General features: G+C 41.1%; 1 protein-coding gene across 5 annotated transcripts in view; it reads left to right on the forward strand.

Annotated features, from left to right (window-relative positions):
* Window positions 1-24,284, forward strand: part of LOC126920270 (disheveled-associated activator of morphogenesis 1) — a 43,542-nt gene that overhangs the window by 11,370 nt on the left and 7,888 nt on the right. For 2 of the 5 annotated variants that reach the window (XM_050730378.1, XM_050730379.1), the window contains exon 2: window positions 19,644-19,751. In XM_050730378.1, coding sequence (XP_050586335.1) covers window positions 19,710-19,751 — 42 coding nt within the window. In that variant the 5' untranslated portion in view covers window positions 19,644-19,709. Of the gene's footprint in view, window positions 1-11,575; window positions 12,335-17,704; window positions 17,841-18,892; window positions 19,191-19,643; window positions 19,752-24,284 lie in introns of those variants that run through there. The other 3 variants (XM_050730377.1, XM_050730380.1, XM_050730376.1) reach the window with 3 other exon arrangements.

Here is a 24,284-nt window from a genome sequence, read left to right on the forward strand (position 1 = left end):
TTTGCCTATTTGGTTTAACATCGCAGCTCGAACCGCAACTTCATTCTATGTTGTACATTCTATGTTGTGTAAGCGTATCTTCATTAGTTTCTCGGTGGTTAACAAAATAAGTGAGAATCGCCTACGCGGTCTCTTACAGAATTTTTACTTTATACTTTCATTATCCAGCAATTAACTTTTTCTACCTATACCACTTTTGAATTAAACGGTTCAATTAGCTACTGAAATAAATCGCGTATGATTAGCGATGGTAACATCTCTTCGGAAGTATACGAGTCACCGATCTGTATCTAGCAAGCATCATCGAGTTTCATGATGCTGTCATACCGGAAAATACCGCAAGTCAGATGCAATACACCACTAGACGAGCCATTTCGAAGTGTTCCGCTAGACCACCAGAGATCCTCTCGATGTGGCGAGTATCGTTGACGCGTTGTCGAGTTGCCGCGGACACGTGATACACGTGCAACACGGAATTCCGTTTTGTGTGGTGTCGCCGTCGATTGCAAGTCACTTGTTGTTTTTACGTAACTCAAGGACCAGGAAGATGACGGGGATGCGATGTTGCGTTAATTAACGTTCTTGCGCTATCTCTCTTCGGATCGTGTTCAAGCATGAAAATGAAAGTGACTGGACATCAGATTGATTTCGACGATGCAGGAAACGAAGACCGCTGATAGATCGTCGGCAAGGTATCTCGGGATTTCAAACCGATTTCTTTTTCCATACATTGCAATGGTATTTCCCTCATGGATATTACGAAAACCATCACTAGAACAACGTTTGTCATTTAGCCGTTCCCGGCACATGATTTGCTATTACGAAATGAACTTTCGGAATGAAGAAATGCGGGCCTTGCTTAAAAAGCATCAACGTTTGCCACGTTTTATCTTAACACAGGAATTTAATGGAAATGTTGCGGGATGGTGCTTCGATTTGAATAAAATTACTACTCGTTTCAAGTTCGACACAGAGAAATAAGAGATAATAATTGAGTAAGTGTTTGCGATAGAGGAAAACTGTATGTCTGAAAGTTATTGCCGAAGTCTGTGTGCTTTGCGTGGAATCTGTGTAAGACGATTCGTAGTGTTTTTTTTAAAGATCTCGTGCTCTTTCTTCCATTAAGTCTTCAGCGCACTATGTCCTTGGAACGGTCCTATGTGATGTGGAGATGACCGACGCGGTTCGGTCAATCTCCCTGAAAATTCCGTTTCGAAACAGAGAACAATAATCTGATCTTGAATTATAAATTGGAAGATAACATACTTTAATCGCATTTCGTTCAATACCGAATTCAACAAATTATAACTAATTATTCAATTATGCTTTGCTGATCAGAATCTCGATTTCAATTAATGCCAATGAAGTATGCTTGACGAAAAAACCCGTCATACATTTCTTCTATCGTTTACGTAATTGAACCGTCGTAATTTCTTCCCTTTTTCCGTGACGTCTATCGACATTTACGCGCGCTTGATCGAGAGCCATCATCGAGGGCTTCTTCTATTAGGAGCACATTTTCTTGTTTCAGGAAATCGACGTGGAAAGTACAAGTTCTCTAGCTGTCTAAACCACTTTCCCACCTCGACACAGTCAAGGTTAGATGAATGAATGTTTAATAGATTTATAATGTCGACCCTGATTCTCTGTTTCCCTATGGATTTACCATGTCGAGACTGGTTCTCATTAGTGAGTTTGGTCCTGATGTCGGTCGTGTTATTTTCATATAACATCGGAAATTAGAGAAAGGTTTGTTACAGTTCCCGATCGCTCGGGTGATTAGGTCTAACTGCAAATTAACGTTTCGAGGTTAATACGTGGAATGGAAAGGAGATTCGAGCATTATCGGCAAAGAAGTAGTGCAGCATTCGTGTCAAAGTAACGATAAAGTAACAATAAAAAGTTAGACAGATGGATGTACGTAGCGATTTATTTTCCGAACTAAATCAAATCATTAGGGGAAATGTTAATCCTACGTTACTGTCCATTAATAAAATTCAGTCCACGGTGAAGTTTATGGCTGCTATTAGAACGAGGAAAATACAAGATTTATAATAAAATAGTTATGTATTTAAACAAAAACCAAGTTTCTATTCCAAATGAATAAATTTTCATAAATACTATTGCTTCCTGCGTTAAGGCTCCTAACTACCTCGAAGGAAGTCGCAAATTAATGATCGATAGACTCGCTTGTTATCCACAGCTGTTTCTTATGGAATTTGGAAATTCTGGCGACCCTAAAAGACAGATGGCGGGCAAGATAAGAGTATTATCGCACGAGAGATAAAGCATAGCCTTTGAAGGTCTGGCGTTACCGAAAATGTTCGAGTGGCTTGGTAAAACACGACCAGAAGGTAGAAGTAGCGGTGAAGAGGGCAAACAGTTGGACGTTCTTTATCGTCAAATGTCAAGAGCATCATGTATCATGAATGAGTTTCTCTTGGTTGACGGCACGAGACCAGTGGAACGAACGTGCTATACGTGAAATGTTGCTCCTACTTACCTCGAAGAGTTACAATTAAATATGACGATGTTCCACAACACGGAAGTGATTCTTTTCGATATAAATTATCGGTTTACGTGCCACGATAATAACCATGCTTCTAATGAAGTGTAGGTTCTCGTTGCTTTTACGATGAACGAGCACCGCTTCGGATACTCTCTAACGGTAAACTTATTTCTAATTTGCTGTTCCCCGTCGTCTTAAATATCCGACCAGACCGCTGTAACAGCTCGGTATCGATTTAAATTTCGTTAATTTTCATTTGGATTGGACTTGGAAGAGATTATAGAAAACGAACTTCGAACTAATTTAAGTGATTCTATGGACTTTGGACGGTCTAAGACACATTGTGAAAGTGGTAACGTCTCGAGCTGATAGCATAAACAGCGCTATCGTTTCGGCCCGTCAGGATACCGTAAACCGTTTCTTTTTTTTTTTTTTTTTCTTAGCACGCGAAGAAATCGCTGGTGAAAAATGTGATGTCGCAAAAAGAGCTGGCATGAGTAATAAGCAATCGCCTTAATGACCACCTCATTTGAACGGCAATCTTCGTTCCCTTGTTAATCTTATTTTATTTTTTTTTTTATTTTTTATTTCATCGACAAAGAGAAGATGATGGTGCTCGTGCCTTCTTTCGAAGCAGACTGGCAAGCAAGAATGCGTTCACAATTTTTCACCTGTCAAAATGCGGAACAAGCCCGAATTTTACTCGTTCCTCCCTTCCACCGCGCTCTTCTACTACAATTTTATCGGGCCGATAGAAAACGATTGGATTAATTAGGTAGTGGCTTCCGTTAAGTATAACTCTGTTTTCCAAGCTGCAGTACCAGGTTCACAGATTTTAAGGTATACTATCTTTTACGGAATATAAAGTAAAATAAGCTTGCGAGCTATCTCAAAGCTAACGAAGTGAAAGCAAAGCGTCTTCAGAACATTATAATATAAATCTTGGTGGATCAAATTCGACAAAACTTTAATTCCTGGTTGAGAAAGTAATCAAAGAAGAAACATTCCAGACAGAAAACGAAGAATTATAAACTTCCTCAAACGAGTAACGATTAGAATGCAAATACCGCTTAATGTTGGGATTTAATCGGCTTTTCTACGAAATATTGTATCTCTTGTATTCTCTTCGACCTTCGTTCGTCGTTGTGAGTGTCTCCTAAAATCGTGAATACGGATAACCAAGAAAAAGACCGTCGCTAGCTGGTCGCCACATCGCAAAGAAGCGGAATGAAGAGGGGCAGCCGTGAAGCGTGCAAGGAATAACGAATGCTTGAACTCGTGCCAAGATGTTGCACGCGGTGGCGACGTCGTCGTGGGGAATCCGAAGAAGGGACGGGACTCCGTGATTGTCCGATAGATTCTTCCTAACCAGAGAAATTATCCGAATTTGGTGACTAGGCTTCGTTTATTGAAACAAGACTTGCGTTGCAAGAATACGATGAATATAAATCTTTCTTTATCTGATTTCTGTTCTTTCAACGATTTGTCTGAATGAACTTTTCTCTCTCTCTCTCTCTCTCTCTCTCTCTCTCTCTCTATCTCGTTTCGTGTAATAAATTTGTATTCCTATTCAAATACTTGCATCATTGCATATCGATAGATTCATCATTTACCGTTACATCGAAAGTCGAACGTCAATCAATGGACTGACATTGAACATCAGAGAGCGCAGGATTACCCATACCTGTTCATTCTCCACGAGTTAATTATTTCGTTATTATATATAGCCTCGTGATGTGAGCAAACCCCAATTCGAAACACGCAAACACGATACTGGGAAAACTTCACTGCCAGAGTATCAGCTGTTCCTATTCGCTTAATCCGACAGGAGCTCGGATATACTGGCAGCAATCCAGTGACAGGGGAACAGAGGTAATACTACACTATCGACTTCTGGCCCTTGTCATTCGAGTTCTTTTAATTAAATCATCTCCAGAGCTGAGCTGGAATCGTGAGCAGGCAATATCGATCGATCGCGAATCACCATAGGGTGATGTCAGTACGTTCTAGGCGAAGATCAATCGGTTTCTTGGAGGTTAGAGGTAACTGCTCGAATTTCACCATTGCTCATTACGTTTCCTTCTTATTTACCGTACGACGAATTTGTCTCTATGCGTTCTATATCGCGGAGGCGTGCTATTATTGATTTCGTCTGGGCCTAAGGGTTTCGTGCTCCACCCACGAAGAGCACCAATCCTTGTTCGTGTGTGTCGAGTGACTCACCAGTGAGATTCAGCCGCGAATTAGGAACGTATTTCGTGCGAACACCGTGAAGAAAGTTAGTCGGAGATAGACTAACTTACGGTAGGGTGTTTCCGTTTCGAGAGAGGAAAAAGGAAGATTATAGGCATTAGATGATTTCAGCATTGAGCTTCGTGAAGAATTTCTGAAGGATTTTAGCTCGTAATTTTACAAGAACGATAGGAATTTTTATAAAATGTAAAGAATGCTTCGGCTATATTCCGATAAAGCCCGAGATTTACATATCGTCGAGTTCCATAAACGTGTTAGAAAGTGGGCTTGATAAATGCGAATTGCGTGGTTGTGTACAAGTACGCCGAGCGTCTGGATAATCGTGACCGTGGATAGAACAAGTTAATTTAGTAAGCGTTCACTCGTAAATTCATCTTTTCTCGCGAGAGTATGCGTTACTTAACCCTGGCATTTAAGTTCAACGGTACATAGAACAAATCGAGGAACACGCGACGATGATCTATCGACGACCCCGTCGTGAGAGTAGCTTATCATCTCAAGTTCGAAAGTTCCTCCTCGCGTCAGTTCCACATTGCCGAACACGAATCGGTAGATGCGGTTTATTATGTCTTATTTGGCGGCGAGGATAACGCTGTATTGGCATGACTGAGGCGAACTTACGGCCTGAAGAGCTTATCAGCGACTAGTTTAATCTTACGGTGCAACCTATCATCGGCACACCGCGGTACCAGAGAAAGACCGCCTTCCAGTTAAACTCCTTAGGTAAGCCTTCATGCGTGAAATTTTCGTTTCTCCTCGAAACGATGAAAGAATGCAACAAGAGGAAACGAAGAGAAAAATCGGCCGGTCAAGATAGACGATTTATCGCAGTAGGATGCGGCAAAAATTACGGCCCACTAACCTACTACGATAGATAAGAGAGTAATCGAGTAGCGCGCGAATCGAACCACTCCTATCCTTCGCTGGTTTTGCTCGCAAACAACCGATTAATCTACATATTCACACGTCTCTTTCGTGTGATTTTCTTCGATCTGCTCGCTGGAACTGGACTAGATTCCCTCGCATCGCGCACCCCTGTCACGAAAGACCTTGTTCGACGATTCGTCAAGATAATCGGAGAAAAGGCAATATGTTGCTGGAATAACGGCCATGGAAATGTTTCATGCTGTCGTGTGTTCCGATTTCTTTCGACCGAGCTTCGGGCTACTAGACTTCGCAGGCTAATTAAGAACGCCTCGGAAGTGGACTTCAGTCCGTGGCTTTGAAGGCGAATAAAAGGCATTGAATTTTAAACCGTACTTCCTCTCTGTTATGTATAATCGAGATAGATTTCTCCAAGGAGATTTCGTTAAAAGCTTTAGTTTTATCGGATCAAATATCAACTATTGTAAATTGTTGCAACCATTCGATAACAATATTCCGGAATTTTCCTGGACGTGCATACGAAATAGTATCGTCTGCACACCGACTTACGTGTCATGAAATCGTAATTAAGTCGGTTGCAGAAAGGCGAGTCACGAAAACAATGGCAACGAAGCGACAATCACGTAGATCCTCGTAGATCGACCTTTCAGCACGCCTATCGAATCGAAAATGTGTCCCCCGCATCGGAATCGGGCACCGTTAACGTCGGTGGACCCCAGTAAATTTATTCTAAAATACTACTGGAGGTCAGTGTGCCATGATTTTTATCAAGCATCAGATATACGCTGTGTCACGGTTATTACTAGTAAAAGGATCGAACAATCTTTATGATATTTCCGCAAAGTTGAAGTCAAAGAATCTCACTTAGAATATTTTCAATTTTCTTTCACGTAAAATAGAGCTGAGGATCCTATCAGTTGTTCTAATTTATTCGAAAATGGGTCCGTTTTAAATTCATTGCACCTATCGGAATGATCGATATGTCGAACAAAAAACAACGAACGTGCAAGAAACGTCTAATGTTCGAGATCGGCCTTTAAAGTTCGCGACCCGAATATCTTGAAATTACGAGCAGCTTTTTATACTTATTTCTGTGACGCTTCCTCTGCCGTTGTCGCTTATTATAGTCATTTTCTTTCGAGTTGCGTGCTACGATTTTCATGTTAATATTTTATGACCGTGTTTCCTTGAACGTTGTCATACACATAAGTACGCTTAAGTTCTTGCTCAAATAATCAATATCTCTGGATTTGTAGTAAGCACAGTGGAAATCACTTAAAGTTTCTGTGAAATCGACGACCTGCCGTAAGTATTGTATAAATGTTGCTGGATAATCTAGAACGTAACTGTCTTTTCTCGCGAACTTCAAAAGTACGAAGACTAGTAACGGTAGTTTGCTTTGCGGTATAACAGTCTGTTTGACATATGTAAATCCATAATATCTTATCCATGAAGCATCGTGTTGGACAAAAGGTCCAGAACGTGCAGAAAATGGTTAATAGTCGGGAAAAGTCACGAAGGTGGCTGGCCGGACGTTTGGTGCCCATGAAATCAGCACAAACGAGAATGGAATAACGAAATAATGTTTGAATGAGCCCACGCGACGGTCTGAGCGCCCACGCTCGATACAACAGTGTAGCTCAGTCTCGTAAATCCTCAAATACTCTGCGTTTAATGCATTTCACTGAATAACGTTATTTCCGTTAATATTTAGCATCGCCATCGATCTTGCGAATTCTTAAAGAACTTAGGTTACATAAAATTACAATCAGCCTAAAGTTCTGCGTACTCTGGCGATTTTCTTACTTAAATGGCATAATGATGCAGCGTAGTAGAGTGAGTCGTTCGGTGTTCTAAAAGTCAAAAGATAGACAGAGAAAAAGATGAAGAGAGGGGAAGGGAGGTCCAACTTAACGGGTCTTTCTCAGTAGGTCGATACGTGCAGTAGTTGACACCGATTAGGACCTCGAAATACATACGCATGTATCGGGGGAGTGTACATATGTATATAATCGACCTATAATGGAAGGCTGAACTTGAAAAAGGAGAACTTTGTTAAGTTGTAGACAGAACTTGGAACAACTTCGAATTCATATAGGGGAAGCAAAGTGAATGAAGATATAATTAAATTCTAAGCGATATACACGGTGCCATCAACCAAGATTGGCCACACGTTATCCAGAAGACAACGCACTACTTTTCAAAAGTTTATGTTACGCATTCCGCTTGAAAATCGCCTTATCTGGCTGGGTATGGTGGTCTTTTGAAGCACGTGAAGTGCACCACTTAAGTAACAAGCTGTACCACTCACGCGTGTTTAAGATTGTGGTTTCAAGACGTTTGCTCCGTGTTTCTAGTAGGTGGTCCTTTACATCTAAGTTGCACAAGGGAAGGTGAAACGTGGATTGGAAATTTATGAGATTATCTCCTTTTCAAATGCGACTCTTCCATAACACGTTCCACGTTAAATTGTTTAGAATCGTGTTTTACATTGCACCGCTTTGTGCATGTTTTTCCAAGTCTTATTGCGCGTCTATGCGGTCATTGAAATCACCGAGGTACGCGTAATAAGCATTCACAAGCGAATTGTGAACGCTTGTGAATTTAAACAAGCATTGGTTATTGCCGTCAGTCAGTTGGTGCGTGAGCGTGGAAAATCTTTGACAAATGCAATTTCTCTTAGGCTGATCGTTAAGAATTCATTGTATTCAGATGTTTGTATAGACGTGTTTACCTTCAATTTTTCTATTTTTCTATTTGAATTTATGCCTGACGCGTGCAGTCAATTGCATTAAACGTATCATATGGATGCGAAGCATTCTTTCTTATTGAGTCTATAAGGATACTAAACGCAATATGCGAACACTCATGCGACTATAATCGTGACGATCGATGTAATCGAGGTAGCAAAATGCGCCATTCTCACTCGTAATAATTTTTATTTGATATGGTGGCATCATTAGGCAACTCTCTTAATGATTCCACATCGATTTAGATGCCGATTTCTACTTCCATATACTTTTGCACTGCGAACGATAAAATAAGTCGCAATGATTGATATTTGCGTCATTAATTGTGGAGCCACAGGAACACGTGCATGAAGGAAGGAATTATTTTATCGATAGAGTATTAATCTGGTTTTAATCCTCTGAGAATTAAAATATTTTCTTAAATTATTGGTTTGAAAAAAATAACTTATAATTTTCATAACTTATAATGTTAATACCGAATAAAAATATTAATCGATCGCAAAAGTACTAACGAGATTCGTCTAATTGAAAATCTAAAATATAGTCAAACTATTTTGTCGTAAATATCATTCTGACTAATTTCAATTTCTCTGATCGGTTATTCAGACTTATGTAGACTCTACCATTGACCATAAATTTCTGTATACGCTATGCCCTCGAAATATTTTCGATGTTCCAAACGTTGTGACACACAATATTTGCGTATAATTTTGTCGAATGGTTGACACTTTTCAAATATCGATGGAAATGCGAGGCTCGGTTACGCGAGCCGACGATGGTTAATGGCGTTGCTGCTAATCGATCGTGTCGACTCGTTTGGTCGTGTTATCGCAGGAATGCGCGTAAAGGCGCAGACCAGTACAACGTTACCGACATTACCGGTGAAAACGAGCAGGAGAAACCTTCCTCTATTTCTACCTTCGGTGTGCTGCGTTTCCGCGAACAAGTACATACCTGCTCTTTCTTGGTTACAAGGCCGATACTGCCGACTTTACAACCGTTCGTCTCTTCGATGCTTTACAAGCGTTGTCTTCCTTAACGATGGAATATGCCTATGAAATTTTTCCTCTTATCTTCTTTTTCTCCTATTGTCAGAACGCAGAATATAACATGGCACGGCTCGACTTCAAGCGTTTTGTAAATGGTATTTGTTAAAGCAATATACAAAAATACCGATTCGTGTAAATCGCAGTATTCAAAAAACGATGGACCGTCATAATTTAAAGCTGTGTTTCTCGATCTTGCTCTCGATCTTGTAAAAAGACGCAGCGATCATGTAAATGCTAAATCATTCGATCTACATTGCGTTCCGTAGCACATGAGACACTTTGACGAGCGATAAAACGAACGATGCCGACAATTCGGATCCAATAAACCTCGATCTGCAGTACGCGGTGTGTTCAAAGCGTAATTTGCAAACTCGACGTCCACTGGATTCGAATTAACTCGATTGAAATGTCGCCAGGACTCGGAGGACCACCGCGACGAAGAATGTGCTCAAGGCCGGTGATCGAGCACGACGGCGGAACTCTCCTCCCCCGTGGAAACAGGAAAAAATCTGGTGATCACGTTCGTGCGTCTCGTTTTACTCGCAGAAAAACCAGTCGTTCGGTAGCGAGAAGAGACGAGAATGCATTCCGTTGCAAGGTTGTCGGTAGACAGGCAAACAAGGACGATTTCTTTCCACATCGTTGTCCTCAGCATCCTAATTCGAACGAGGAACAAAGCTCTGCCTGTTTTTTCCCCTAATCTTTCCTCCAGCCCGTGGAAGGCTATGTCTCTCGTGACTCGAAAGCACGTGGCACGCGTACACCTCTCGCGATTTCCACGACTGACTATTGGTTGGCCGCTTTTTACCTTCTGTTCCACCTGCTGCCCGTTTAAGTACAATATACACGCAATCGTACTCGAACACGACTACCAAAAGTCCACGGAAACGAACAGAACTTCCAAGAGAAAACGCCAACAATTTTCGTACCTTTTCTGCATCCAGCAACGTTTTCATTTTTGGTTCTGCATCACGTTACTGTTGCGTATTTCCCGGTTTGGCTGACGTCTTTTTATGACTGCACTTTCAAAAACCCTTTACGTTTCTTTTCCGCTTTTTCGAAAAGACGTACAGATAGAGAATTCTCAACAATATCGCGCGATTCCAGGAAACTTATCGCAAAATTACAAATTCCTCTTGCGTACATGTCTCTTCTCGCGTAGGTTCGTAATATGGTGGTCAGATCTTGCTTCGTAGGCAACAGAGCTATCATCGAAAAGTGCACTAGCAAATGCAAGAATGGGAAAGAGCTGCTAGCTGGTGATATTTTAGCCCAAATGTACTGCACGTTCTCCACTCCTATTTAGAATTACGTGCACATGTTCCTTTGAAGTAAAAGCAATATTTAGGAAGGTATCTTTGATGCTTCATAAAGCATTTTCCCTCGAACCCGCGTAACTCCGCGTACATTTACCATGCTGACAAATTACATATTACCCTGCATTCTGCCGCGTATAAATATTCATTCATGGCAGCAAGGCAAAAACTCCAAAAGCGCCGAGTCGCGTAAAATTTGGGTCGTTCACGCCCATCCCGGCCAACTTATCTCGAAACGTCTTCGCCATTCGAAGCGTCGAAAGCTTTAGGCCGAGAGAAAAGTATTCGGTCGAGCAATAAAACTTTATCGACGCGAAGGTTTTAACCTGCGTGTCATTAAACCTGGTATTAACTTTGTCCGATACCGAATTGAGCGAACTGCATGTATATGTAATTTCGTTTAATCAATGTCTTGGCGTCCAAGAAAAAATGAGGAGGGCATAAAATCATCTTCGAAAAGCTTTATCCGACCGCCAATTGCAACAAGATCTTTTTTTCGTAAAGTTATCGGATGCTTTTTGACACCTATGAATCGTTTCTTTCAAAGATGACCATTCTCCTAGTTTTACGATACAAGAGATAACGAATCTCTGGAAGCATCCTGTTGCCAAATTTTCCAAAGGTTGTTGAAATTTGCTCATTTCCGCTAATGTTAGTTCCGCATATTAAACGTCAAACAATATCGGTCGGATGGTCAAGCAAAGATTAAGGTATCCGTGCTGAACAGTCCCCGCAGCACAAGTAGGCCCCCCTTCCTTTCAGGGGCCAGCCGAGAGGCCTCTGTGTGCACCTGTGCAGGTTGAGAGGTGTTGTGTTTTCACCTGGCAGTTCAACCTACAATCGCGAGCAAGAAGGTTCCGCAGCCGCGATCCTCTCGCGTTCCATGCTCACGACGAGACCTCGCGCCTCAAACTCGTTTCCCGGTTTTATTTTGTTTAATCGGTCCTTGAACTTGCTCGTTAAATTAACGAGACATGGTGAAATAAGATTACGAGGAAAACTAGAAGAAGACCGATTCGATTTGGTGTTTCGAATAGGAAATGATGTCGTGACAAAGAAACGGGATAATATTTGGTCAATGGCAAACAGAAATTGTTAAAGTAACTCGCAAGGAAAGAAAGATCCGATGAGAAGCTTTTCTCAAGACAATAGTGACTGGAGGAATAACGAGGGTTCCGATTCCACCGCAGAATCTCCGTGATCAATTAATTCGATTAGTGCTTTCTTTCATGGAGCCGGCTTCGTAGAAGTTTCCAAGCGACGAGAAGCAGGATTTCTCCGTGATAGCGAATGAAATCGAAGCCTGGTGAAATTAGTCGCAAGAACCTTGTGTACCGCTTTATTAAGGGAACATATCGCGTCGGTTTAGCTCCATCCGTGATACAGGATATGCGTAACTTATCAGTGCTTGTGGAAAAATCTTGATCGTCTGAGAAAAAAAGTTGATTACGCTTCGAGCAAGACATCATCCCATCACGGACATAATCCGAAAGGTATTCCTTTCCAGGAAGTGGTTCATTATCAACAGCCAGAATGGACACCGTGCTGGAGAAGATGGGCAAGATAAATCTGGTAATGTTCTTGTGATTAATGTTGTAATATTCATATAAATGATTAATCGAACAAGCAAGATAACTCGACATCGACAATTCGACATTGAAAATCGTTTTAATCTAGAAACTGCACTCGAAATTCCTTTGCGCTTGTGCTCCAATGTAAGTCTTGTACTGTTTTTGTTCTCATTTCCGCAGCTAGCCGGAAATGTAAAGTTCTATAGATGATCTTGGATTGTGGTTCTTACACCGTGAAAAATCACTTGGCATACCACGAATCGATACTCACTTCCGTCAATTAAAAGTTACCTGTTCACTTGGTAGGGACTGACAACTCGACGATAATCGTGTTTCAACTAGATTAATAATCGTCGTAGAAATTACATATTGAATTTTACCGTTCATAGGAAAATCACTCTGCTCCATAATCGTATATGCAAACGTATGTAGTTATCCGTGTCGGTGATCGCGTTCTATGTCTTTTTTCGGAACCATTCTGGTCAACTTGAACGCAACTTGACTAGATGTTTAGCGATTACCTCGTTACGATCGACTGGTTTAAGTCTGGCTCGATCGTTTTTGCCGGCGGGATCGCCAGGGGCTCGCTTCGATAGTTGCATATTCCAACCCAAAGCTTGTGGATTCCTGCTACAACCACTGAATCACCCGCAGCAATAACTAAATTGCTATGAAATGCCATGCTAAAAATCTTGCGTCTCTTGCGACGTTGTCGTATACATGGTATAACAGTTTTTCTTGAAAATTTCGAAAGCGTCTATGTTAATGAATCACGAAGATTGAAAATCCAATCGTTTGACGATCTTGGACACATTGTGCTCTACACTCTTGTCGTAAATCGTGCGTTGCGGAATCTTGATGTGGTTTAATCGTCCTTGGAATGGCGATTTGCTCGAGCGATTTTCTTTTTTCGTTACATTTATAGAAGCAGATTATGGAAATCGTAATCGAAAAGAGAAATCCTACTCGCGATTCTCTGGCTCTGATTATTAACAATGGGGCGACTGATATCGAAAGAGAGACTATGAGAATCTCTTACGATCCTCATAAATAAGTGAAAACGCAAACTGAACCTTAGGAGAAGATACGATAGACGAAGTATCGTGTACTCATTTCCTCGTTATAGAGATATATCGATTTACGTCGCAGAGATATAATGTCTCTGTCGAATCTGCTACGGTTACAGCTAATTAAATCTCACAAAACACGAGACTAATTAGCACTAAGTAAGTCAACTAATGTTATCATCTCGTCTTTTCTCTCAATTTAGAAGAATGCTCGAAGCAACGAGGAAGAAGCGATATTTTCGTTAAGGTACATTCACCATCGCACGCATCCGCGACTAATTAAAAATTATACAAGCAGATAGAAAAAGAAGCCCGCATGTAAACGGTTCCTTGTGCAAGTCGCTGCGTACGCTGCGCATCTCTTCGCATTCTGTGCACGCATCCGAGTGCAAATTATGCATGTATACATATATATACTTTACGCCAGGCCGTTGTCCTTGTCTAATGATTCGATCAATTTTACTATGAATCATATTTTAGTACACAAGTCCAATTTCCGATTTTTCTCAGACTCCGAAATATTCCTGTCTTCGATGAGGGAACACTGTGAAATTTGCAGGACGAGATGTCGAGTCGAAAGTGTTCCCAAGTATCTCCATATATGGAAAAGCAATCGAGCATGGTGAAACGTATGTAACAATGGTCGCTGAAAAGTAGCTGAATTATCGATTTCGTTCTTTCTCCCGGTCGAACAGGTGTCTCTCTTTAGCCCGAACTCTCACCGAAGATATTCGGCGAGTGAAACTTTTTGGATGCCCTTCCCTTATCGGCGCCGATTGATCGATGCGTTCCATATCCGGAACGGGTATCGCAATCACTTAACATAGTAGAAGAATAGGTTCTTTAGACCTCGCTTTCTCCCTGTTTTGCACACGATCCTTCTGGAGTGGACACCGGGAATTCTTACTTAGAAATGAGAGAACAATCCGTGTTTTACTTCCTGAAGAGAAACGGAATTTTGTTGCGTGTTTATTTCATCAAAGGGAATCCAATCGAATTCTTGAATGGAGTATGGCCTAGTTTGTTCGTATTCTAATCGTAACAGGAAGGAATTTGTGACTTTCCGTCGTAAAAACTTAATCAGCCACAAGTATTGGTTTTATTGTACCGGTTCTTACAAATCGACGTTCATTTTTATGGGTTATGAGACGAAACATTCAACTAAAGGTGAATAGCAATAAGAAGACTTAATAAAAAGACTTAATACAGAGTCTTTGTTTCCTGGCATAGAAAGATCAATCAATTTGAAATTTATCGATCTGACTATCTTAACGCATAAACAGCGCTCACACGGACAGAAACAAATATTTCACTACGCTAATAGCTGTCTGTGGAAACAGTTACTGAAATTACCATTTCAGAAACAAACTTTCACATGCAAATGCCACTCGAAAATATCTTATTACGAATCCATAAACATGTTTTCCTCGAGGAACGAAACGAAACTATGTACCTTGGTTGGATAGATTTAAATTCCAAAATCTTTCACTGGAACATTTTTTTCCATCAACATCAGCATGGTCACCATTTTAAGTTATCTTTGACGCCTCGCACACACATCGTGGTCCATTAAAAAAAAAAAAAAAAACGGTGAAAAAATATCAGGTGGTGTCTATAGATCGATCATCGAAGCTGTCAATTTCAGGCTAGACTCAAACGTTCTGGTTCGTTTTCTTTCCAAGCATACCGTAAATCATTGGATTTATGTCCCTTCCTGGCGTTGGAAAGCTGCTTTTAGACTTTCCACAAATTGTTACAATTTTGATCCTACGATTTCTTCTGTACATTTCTGTGAATGTGGGAAATTTCCGTATCTCGAATTATAATCGGCCGCGTTTTTTAATCACTTCAGCAAACCTTGAATTGCTGCAAAATTGCAGCAATCATAACACGATTAACACGACGATGACGAGACTAAGGAGGATCTTAGCTCTATTAAGTCGTACTTAGGTATCTTTTGTTCTCCTTTTCTGAAAATGTACATCCTCGAACGCGTGTATCGAGCGCAATAAGAGTAATCGCGTGCAGCCTGTCTCACGAAGCCGTTCGCAATTAACATTCTCAAATGATGCACGAGGCGATCTACGATGACAAATCACGCGAGAGTGTTTAACGTCGAGATTTCTAGTGGCGGGAGGTCATGAAGAATAGCTACCGAGACCGGATAACCGGTGCCGTGAGATTCGAAGCTCGCTTTGCTATTCCCTCGTCCTCTTTCTGTCCGACCAGCTCAGCTTGTTTAATAGAAATATTAGGAAATGCGAATTAATGATCGAACAAATAAAAATTCGCTATATTCATATAGATTCTATCTTTTATCTTCTTTGAGGCGAAAGCCCCGTTTTTTGAACAATTATATCTCAATCATTGCAGCATGCAAATGTTGACGCTTACGTTATTTTCACTGATAAATTATCATGTCAACGACGATGCCTTCTTGTAATTTTATCCTCTTAGGCACCACGTGAATCACGTTGCAATCGGTTCGAGATACGTAGACACATCCGTTTAATAACCCGATTCGAAGCTGCTCTCAACTCTTTGTGCATCGTCCTATCTAAATATAAATCAACACATGAAATACTACGCGGCTCTCCCGACTCCGATCGAAATTAGAATCTTCAGACCAGCGAGTTTCTCTTCTAAGGTTAATGTCATAATTGCGCGCGTGATACATAATCGAAAGGCATTCCTTAATCGACTGTTTTCTACGCTCTTAAATCAGCATTGAAATTCGCGGTGGAACGTATAAATTTCGGTCGAAGTGACGCAATCGCGAGATAGCTGTTTGATAACACGTTCCCAATTAATCGATACTTTATCGATACTATATTAAAAATGATATCGAAATGAAATAAATTTCCAGCGTCACCCATTCTATTTTCGTAAGAGACGACAAAGTCCAAAATGGCTCTAGTGTTCGATTTCATTCATCTACACGAAAATTCTTGTTCGAGTTTTTTGAATTCCAACGTGTTCCTCCGCTAGATGGAATCTACTTCCCAGAAGCCGTGTATATTTTTGGCAACGATCAAAGGAACGAGGGAGAAGAAGAGAAAATGGCCGTGGAAACTCTGTTTCCAGTCAACTGTTAGACATTTCGTGCGCTAATCCAATTTTTAATCTGGCTGACATACATTACTACTATTACTATTACATACATAACTGTACATCGTTCGATCAATTTAAATAGGTTAGGCTTCGAGTTTTTAGATATTATATTATTCACGCTGAATCTAAGAAACCAAAGAAAGAGTTGAACGGTTCAATGAGCATTATATTCTTACACGACGCCTTTTTCTCCAATGAAACTCAGCTATCACATTCATATAGCTGCTCCTTTATTTAGCGGAATAAGAACGAAGATCGGCTCTATCGCTCGCGTCGTTTTGCTTAAGAAGTATACTTAATTAAACCTTTTAACTTTTCGTTCACTCGTCTCTGCGTTCACTCGAGTAAAATCTACGAGTTGACCCCATTTCCCTGTATATTTAATTTATCAATGTAAATATTCTTTATTTTCAACGTAAACTCACCACGGCACTACCAAGATTTCCCATTACCAGTTAATGGTAATAGTTGTAATAACAAAGTCATGGATTCCATGATTGCCCTCGTTTCTTCGAATCGAAGAGGCGATGATTACCACGTGTCCCATGCATCGATTTACGCGAGACGAAACTCGAAAGTTTACCTGTGCTCCGCACGCAGAGGCCTCATTTTATGCGGGCCGAAACGACCATTGACAGAACCCGCGCTTTCGAAGCACCTTTTATTCAGGATTCGATCCATACTACGGAGAAAATCTGTCCGTTTCTATGGCCCACTCAACGACATTTTTCGTATTCGGACGATTAATGAAGCGCAGAATTAATCGGCGCCTTTCAAATCCCATCGATTACATGACCGTTCGTCATTCATTTCACGATTTTCTTTCGTTCAATCGACTATTCGAGCATGATTTCCTTCAGAAATTGCGATTGCAAAACGCATTGCACCACTGACGCGATTATGTAAACAAATTGGGTCTCATCTTCGATATATTCTTCCAACAATCCGTTCTTGGATTTCACTTCGTTTAGATCGAATGCCTACTCCGATATTTCTACATGATTGAGTTATTCTGTCAAATCAAATATAATTTACATTTCTGAATCGAGCAATAGTTAATGCTGTACAATCGTATCGCAATTTGAGAACCACTGATCTATTTGTATTTACAGTTGCGAATCTGTAACCCGTGACAGGCTGGCGTGTCTTGGTATCTCACGAGGAAACGATTTAGGCGTAGATTAAATCGTGCAGCCTTGCTGAGTCTGTTCACGAAAGTATGTATCGTAAATATTGTCATCGACGAACTATTAGTTATCGAAGAATTCCCATTACATACGTATGACATATCCATGCCAGTAAGTCTTCCTCAAACGGAGCAATTAACAGGTTAGTCCGCCGATATTTTTTCCATTTCTTCGATCGACCCGCATTCCGATAGAAACGCGAACTACGACGCGAAACGAAAGCGATTTCTATGACGGAAGAATCGAGTCCATCGGTGACATAGAATTTCCACAAAGGGTTCCGCTCGAGGGAAGATGAATTTCGCAAAGCAGATAATGTTGCACGTCACGAAACGTTGCCACGATACTCGACCATCGTGAGTAGCCGCATACTCGCGAACGACGGTTATGTGTGTACAACATTCTCGTTACACGAGGCTCCAGCTAACGGCTCATAGAAGGTTACAATTACCTCGGGCAACAGCTGTTCCATGAAATAAAGGGAACGATGCTGTCCTCGGCTACATGGTAACGTCTATGCGTCACACGCAGACCTGCTGAATTAATTGAGAAAACCTAGCTGGATCCTCGAGCCTAACCGGAGTTTATGCTTTCCAAGAGAAAGGTATTAAGGTGTAGATGTACGTATTCGTCGTTGAATGATATCGTGAAAATACAATAACGAGGATAGTCGGCACAGCCATAAATTTCCACGACAGTGTGAAAAGTAGCTGCGACTGTAGAAGCTATATTTTTTTAGATTATCGATACGCAATAAAGTAAGAGTGAAACGAAGCTGAATAATTAATTTCGAGCGACTCGGCGTCTCGAGTTTCTCCGTTGATGTTTTCCCAACGTCTGGGCACATTTTGCTGGGACGCACAGTTGGCATAGTATGTGATAACAGACCTGAGATAAAGTTGTACTATTTGCTGAAAACGATCAGTAATCGGGTAGAACTCAATAATCTGTTGTCGCTTCTTATCTTTCACTATGTTACTGTTCCAAATTTTCCAAAGGTACAAAGCAGGCACACCTATCGGAGAATTCCAGATATTAATTTTGCTTCTGTACAATGATCGTTTATCAATTCTTTTTGACGAAGGAGACCGCAAACATATTCATATTTACCTGCACGATAACCCACTAGCAGAAATTACCGGCGTTCTTTATTTTTTCATGCCTAGCGATAAGAAATTCGACGGTACGATAAGAGGGACTTCGTTGACTCGACCTCGTTGTCGGCTCGAGACTCTTCGGCTCATCAGCCAAGAGGCAGTCTCGCCGGCGCTCTGATGCGCCCATACTTTGAACGTGCAAAAGTGAAATTCGCGAGTAATTGCGCTCTCCATTACGATCAGTACCGTGTCGTCGCCTTCGGCCTTCCTGTCCTCCGTTGGAGAAATAAAAGTGTTATCATCGAATCGGCCACATGTCGTCCACTAACCAACACGAAGAGATTGAGCCCTGTCCGGAACCCGGACAGGACAGTTGGACCTCGAGATTCTTTTCAGTAGGTGTTCGTGAAGTGAATCTATGTTGGGTTAATTACCGGTGCATAGCATAAATTTGTGACTGTGTTAGGTAATTTTAGAATTTGAAAAAATGTCGTAATTACGATGAGGAATAGTATGAATTTTTTCGTAACACGAATGACAAACCAGTCATCGCATCGTTACGACGCTGTCGTACAAGAGCTGCATTACGTTCGGGTTCCGTAACAAGTTGCCCTACCTGTTCTTTTTATAACGTTTGGTACCGTAGGAATTCATATTGGACAAAAGCGAGTGAAAGGCAATGTTTTTCGTTTTAGACAGGCGCGTCTTTACGACGAAACGCGATTCCTAAAGCTCGTAAGTCCGATCTTTTAGGAAACTTCTTTGTCCGAATATCGATTGGAAAATTTAGTATCGTGACATTTTATCGGCGAATCGATTAAGTGATTGGGACGTTTTCTGACTTGCAGAGGATTCCGAGCTGTCCAGTGAAGAGTCCACAGCCCTTGAAGGAATTCGTGGGTCGCTGCCAGACGATGCCATCACGGGTGAAAAAGTCTTTCTGCGGTTGCCTTCAGGTAAGAACGAGAGTTGCTACAATTAGAAACTCCATCCAACCAAACAAGTCTTTACAGCAATTATGAGTTACCCTATAATTTGTCCGAGTTTGCCGATGCGCTGTCTATCGGCTGGCCGAACAAAAATTATACGTGTTTCGTTTCATATTTTCTCGGCGAAATGCGTACGATCGATAAGAACTTTTCTCCAATTTATAAGCGTAACGAATTTTTCGTTAATCCTATTTAACCATTCTGCAAACGGTACTATTATTACGGCGCAAATATTTGCAAATAAAAACAATTGGAAAATAGAAGCATAACGAAACGCTTGAACGAGAACAATTAGTGGATCGCGGCGGGCGAGAATCGATTTCGTGCCTACCGCAAATACGGTTCCGCATTCTATTCGCTCGAAACTAGCAAACGAGAACTGATTACCTGAACTTCTACGAAGCAGATTGTCATTAGGAAGTAGTTGCGTAAGTCAAGGTAGAATAGTTTGAACGAGAACAAAATACACGTAGAGACGGCGCTTTTCCGAAGAGTCGAAACGATGGTAAGTCGCGTCAAGATGACACGTTTGGATCGGTCGCATTCCCGTACGAGCAGAGAGATGATGCCGTATTAAATCATCGTGCCAGGCACACACCCATAAATGCAAAGCATTCTCGGATGACATCTGCAATGCAAAAGCAACACGTGTGCGTTGCCAGCGCGTGTTCGAGTCGTCGAGATTCCCAGACTTTTTGATCCCGAAAGGGAACGTTCTCGACCGTGTCCGTATAATTTCACTGGGATTTCTATTTGGTCGAGGAGAGACCGGTTACTTTCTTCGTTCCGTAAACAGCTCGTGACACTGTCTAAAGAAACTTCAAATCGCGATAGGCATATAATCGCATTAATTGCATACGCGAATCTAAGCTATAATTTTGATACGAAACTTAGGAATTGGTCGAAGGAGAAAGGCGAATCGGTATCGGAATCGAAAGTGTTGAAGATTGGATCATTAGCAAAGTTCGATGCTTCTTCTTTGCATTCTGGACGAGCATGCAATTATGGCATATAAATGAGTTATAAATCGGTCACGATCTCTTCTGAACCGGAAAGCCGCCGGAAGTGCTGCTAAAAATTAGATGCTGAAACGATTCCTCGCGTTACTCGATGCGTTCAACGCGCGAGATGTTCTATTATGTTCAGATCGACGAATCTCATTACGTTGTGATGCAACATAAATTCGTATAATTCTTATTGTTATGTAGGAATGAACGATTATAAACGAAAGATTTTGCCTTTATTCCGTCGTTGACAATTTTTGCTATTCTGCATGAGCTGCAACGACAAATGACGTTGTAAATCTGACAAGAGGGATTTTCAATAAATCCTGACACCAATGCTTCCATGTGAAATCAAAACTATACATTTCCCTGTCTCCGTTAAATGATAAATAATTCAATGGTCATCGCAAGGTGGGCGCGAATCAACGACGAAAAATATGTGCAATGTCTGTTCAAAATACTTTGAACGAGAGATCGCATTGTCACGAACCGGTGCATCTTCTTCATACAAATTATCCAGACATCCTGGGTCTTTGACTGCGTGACCCGTGACGGTACAGATGTCCCCCTCGATAAAGGAAATTCAACTTCCTTTTGAGAATCGATGAAGCTTGAAGATGACCACTTTCGAATGCACTTTGATCGATTAAAAAGTGGTATCTTCTTGTGACAAGAAGATCGCGCGGTGATGATGCTTTATAGTTAAGAGGTATCCTCCAAACTAAAATAGAAAGAAAAGAAGATTGCGATACGAAATACAAAAGCGAAATATAAGATTTAACATAAATGGTATGTGAATTTTTCATGCCGATAAACTCTCTATTAACTTTCGTAGAATTTAGTACCGATTTTCATTGAATTCCCTTTTATCGCTAATACTACTTTCTTTACTGTCAATATTATTTATTGCTGCACTACTAAACTTTACGTTTCTACGTTTTTTTAAAGTAAAACTATTAAACTCTTTTTATTCTTTCATCTACTTAGAATGCCTTGACAAAATTGACACGTAACTTTTTTGAGCGATAAAAAGATGTGACGACCGAAGCTATAGTCGAAAATAGTGAACTTTCTCATGCATTTATATCGCCTCTTTGACACGGTACAACGGTCAACGTAATTAACTTTAAACGCAAGAGCGACAGCGACGATGGCCAATTGATTAGACGCAGGACTCAAATCTTTGTAATAAAAAGAAATGCATCGACCTCAATCTTGTGAAACAATCCGCGTCTTTTTCATCTTATATTCCTATATTAAATTCCAGTGAGAGATTTTTCAAATATCACAATTGCGATAAGTAGGATCGATAACTCGATAGCAGATATCGTCGACAAACGACGCTCATTCATAGTTTACGTCTTAATTTAATAATGGACGTCTTATTCGAGGCACTGGTTCTTCGGTTCATAAATGCTCATACTGTAGAAAGCAAAGAGGAAGCTTGGCTCAAAGTTAATAGCTCAGAAAGTGTATGGTATTCTTGTTTTTCGACGATTCTTCCATATACATAGATCCACATTCGAGAACACTTCTTTCGTATTTCACGAACGACCATAACATCGTTGTTCCTTGGAATCGAGTAAAAAAAAAAAAGAGAAACGTGTGTCCACTTCCAGGAGGAACCCATCGCGATTCCCATCCAGTCGTCCTTGAGGGAATCCTATGACCCGTAGATTCCATTATGCCGATCAACCCTGTTCAGCGGTTCCGTAGTACTACAGGGCGTGTCCAGAGAGGAAAAGGGGTCTGATACTCTACGGTGAACATAATCGTATTTCCAGCATCCTCGAAGGTTCTGTAGTTGTTTTTTCAAGCGGCAGATCTGTCGAACGAGAGATCCGATGGAATGCGCCATAGAAGGTAGCAAGCGGCGCGTTGGAAAGTCTACAAACGATCGGTATCGCGTGTGACTGGTGGAACACAGCGTTCTTTACGTGTTTCGCGGCGACGCTTTCAATTATCGACGATACTGGAATTTATTACATATATATACGCTTACCGTGGTGCTAACGGAAGCGTAAGAAACGATGAAAACGCGGTCTTCACCGGACTTTTTCTTAGGGGAACATTGGACTCGGATGCCTGTTGCTCGATTTGCATGTCTCAACGTTGTTCATTTTGACGTCTCGGATTCCTTGCTATTCGTCGATCGTACTAACAATTTTATCGCTCATTCTTCTTACCGTTCAAGTCGTCTACTTCTGATTCCCTCTAAAGTTATTTGTAGTGGATGACGCGCGACGAAGGCGAACGTAAACGCATCGGGAAAGTGTTTCTTAAAATTCTTTCGTATCTTTCGTATCTTCGTTCCTTTCACGCCTGCACAATGGTAGGCTACCCAAGTCATTTTCTCTGTTTCAGATGCTGCAAGTTTTTGATTCGTTTTTAAACAATTTTCTACTCTTTTGTAACGTCTTAAAGAATTCGACCACATTTTTCGGTTTTACGACGCTTAAATTACCTTTGTAAGCAACTGCACGGCTACGATGTTTAAGTCGGCATTTCTCCTGCGAACTTCGAGGCTGTAGAGCAATCGAACGAGAGAGTATCGTCTGTTCCGCGACGTATAAGCATCATTTGACAAGAAATTCAGTTCGTAGAATCGCTTCAAGATCTATTCCCGGCGAGAAACGGAAAAAATTATGCTAATACCGGCGGGTTTGACGCGATCACGTCCCAGGGGATTTCTTGCCAGGCTTCCGAGCCACTTCAACCTCATCGGTTTATTGCGAACTCGACGCTTCCGAAGAAGCGTATGTGCTATCCGCAGAGAGCAACTCGATTGCCGACGTTGTTTCCCATCGCCCATCTGTTCCATTTGCTTCGAAGCTTCTGCAATTTCTTCAAGATGCAAAATAGAATACGGGCGTAATGACTTTCTTTCGCCATCTTTCGAAATTACATCACGATTGTTCGAACGATTCTGAACCTTTTTTTTAAAAACCTACAGCATTTGCAAACTAATCCGCACCATATAGATTTACGTTGATTTTATTCTCCTCTCCGACCACAACCAGTAATTTTTTTCTGGGCTATCGTGTGTTACAAAAAGTATCTATCGATGATGAAACTAGTTTTCAACAAGTATTAGCACGTGATCATGCTACGAGACCTATAAAGAGTAGACAGTATGCCATATCTGCAAATCTCATTGCGCTTAATTTCCGTGTTACGTTGACAACCTACTCGCCCACGCGGGCGTGGGTGTCCTTAAACCTGAAACGATCTGAGCGAGAGGTACTTTTACGTGTTCCCTTTCCACCGGAAAGCAAACCGTACAGTGAAACAAAAACAGAATCTATAGATTTCCTTGTCAAGTGCAATGCCAGTAAATTCGAATCAATTGGTTCGACGTGCTTAGGTGGTGAGTTACATTCCAAGGTTCATCTAAGGTTAGATCCCTGAAAATTGCAAGGAAGTTATCATCGAGACGAGTTCGTGACACGAGCGCGTATAATATTTCGCTTTCGTTTCTAACCGACCGATTATAAAT

This window comes from Bombus affinis, chromosome 9, assembly GCF_024516045.1.
Source record: "Bombus affinis isolate iyBomAffi1 chromosome 9, iyBomAffi1.2, whole genome shotgun sequence".
NCBI lineage: Eukaryota > Metazoa > Arthropoda > Insecta > Hymenoptera > Apidae > Bombus > Bombus affinis.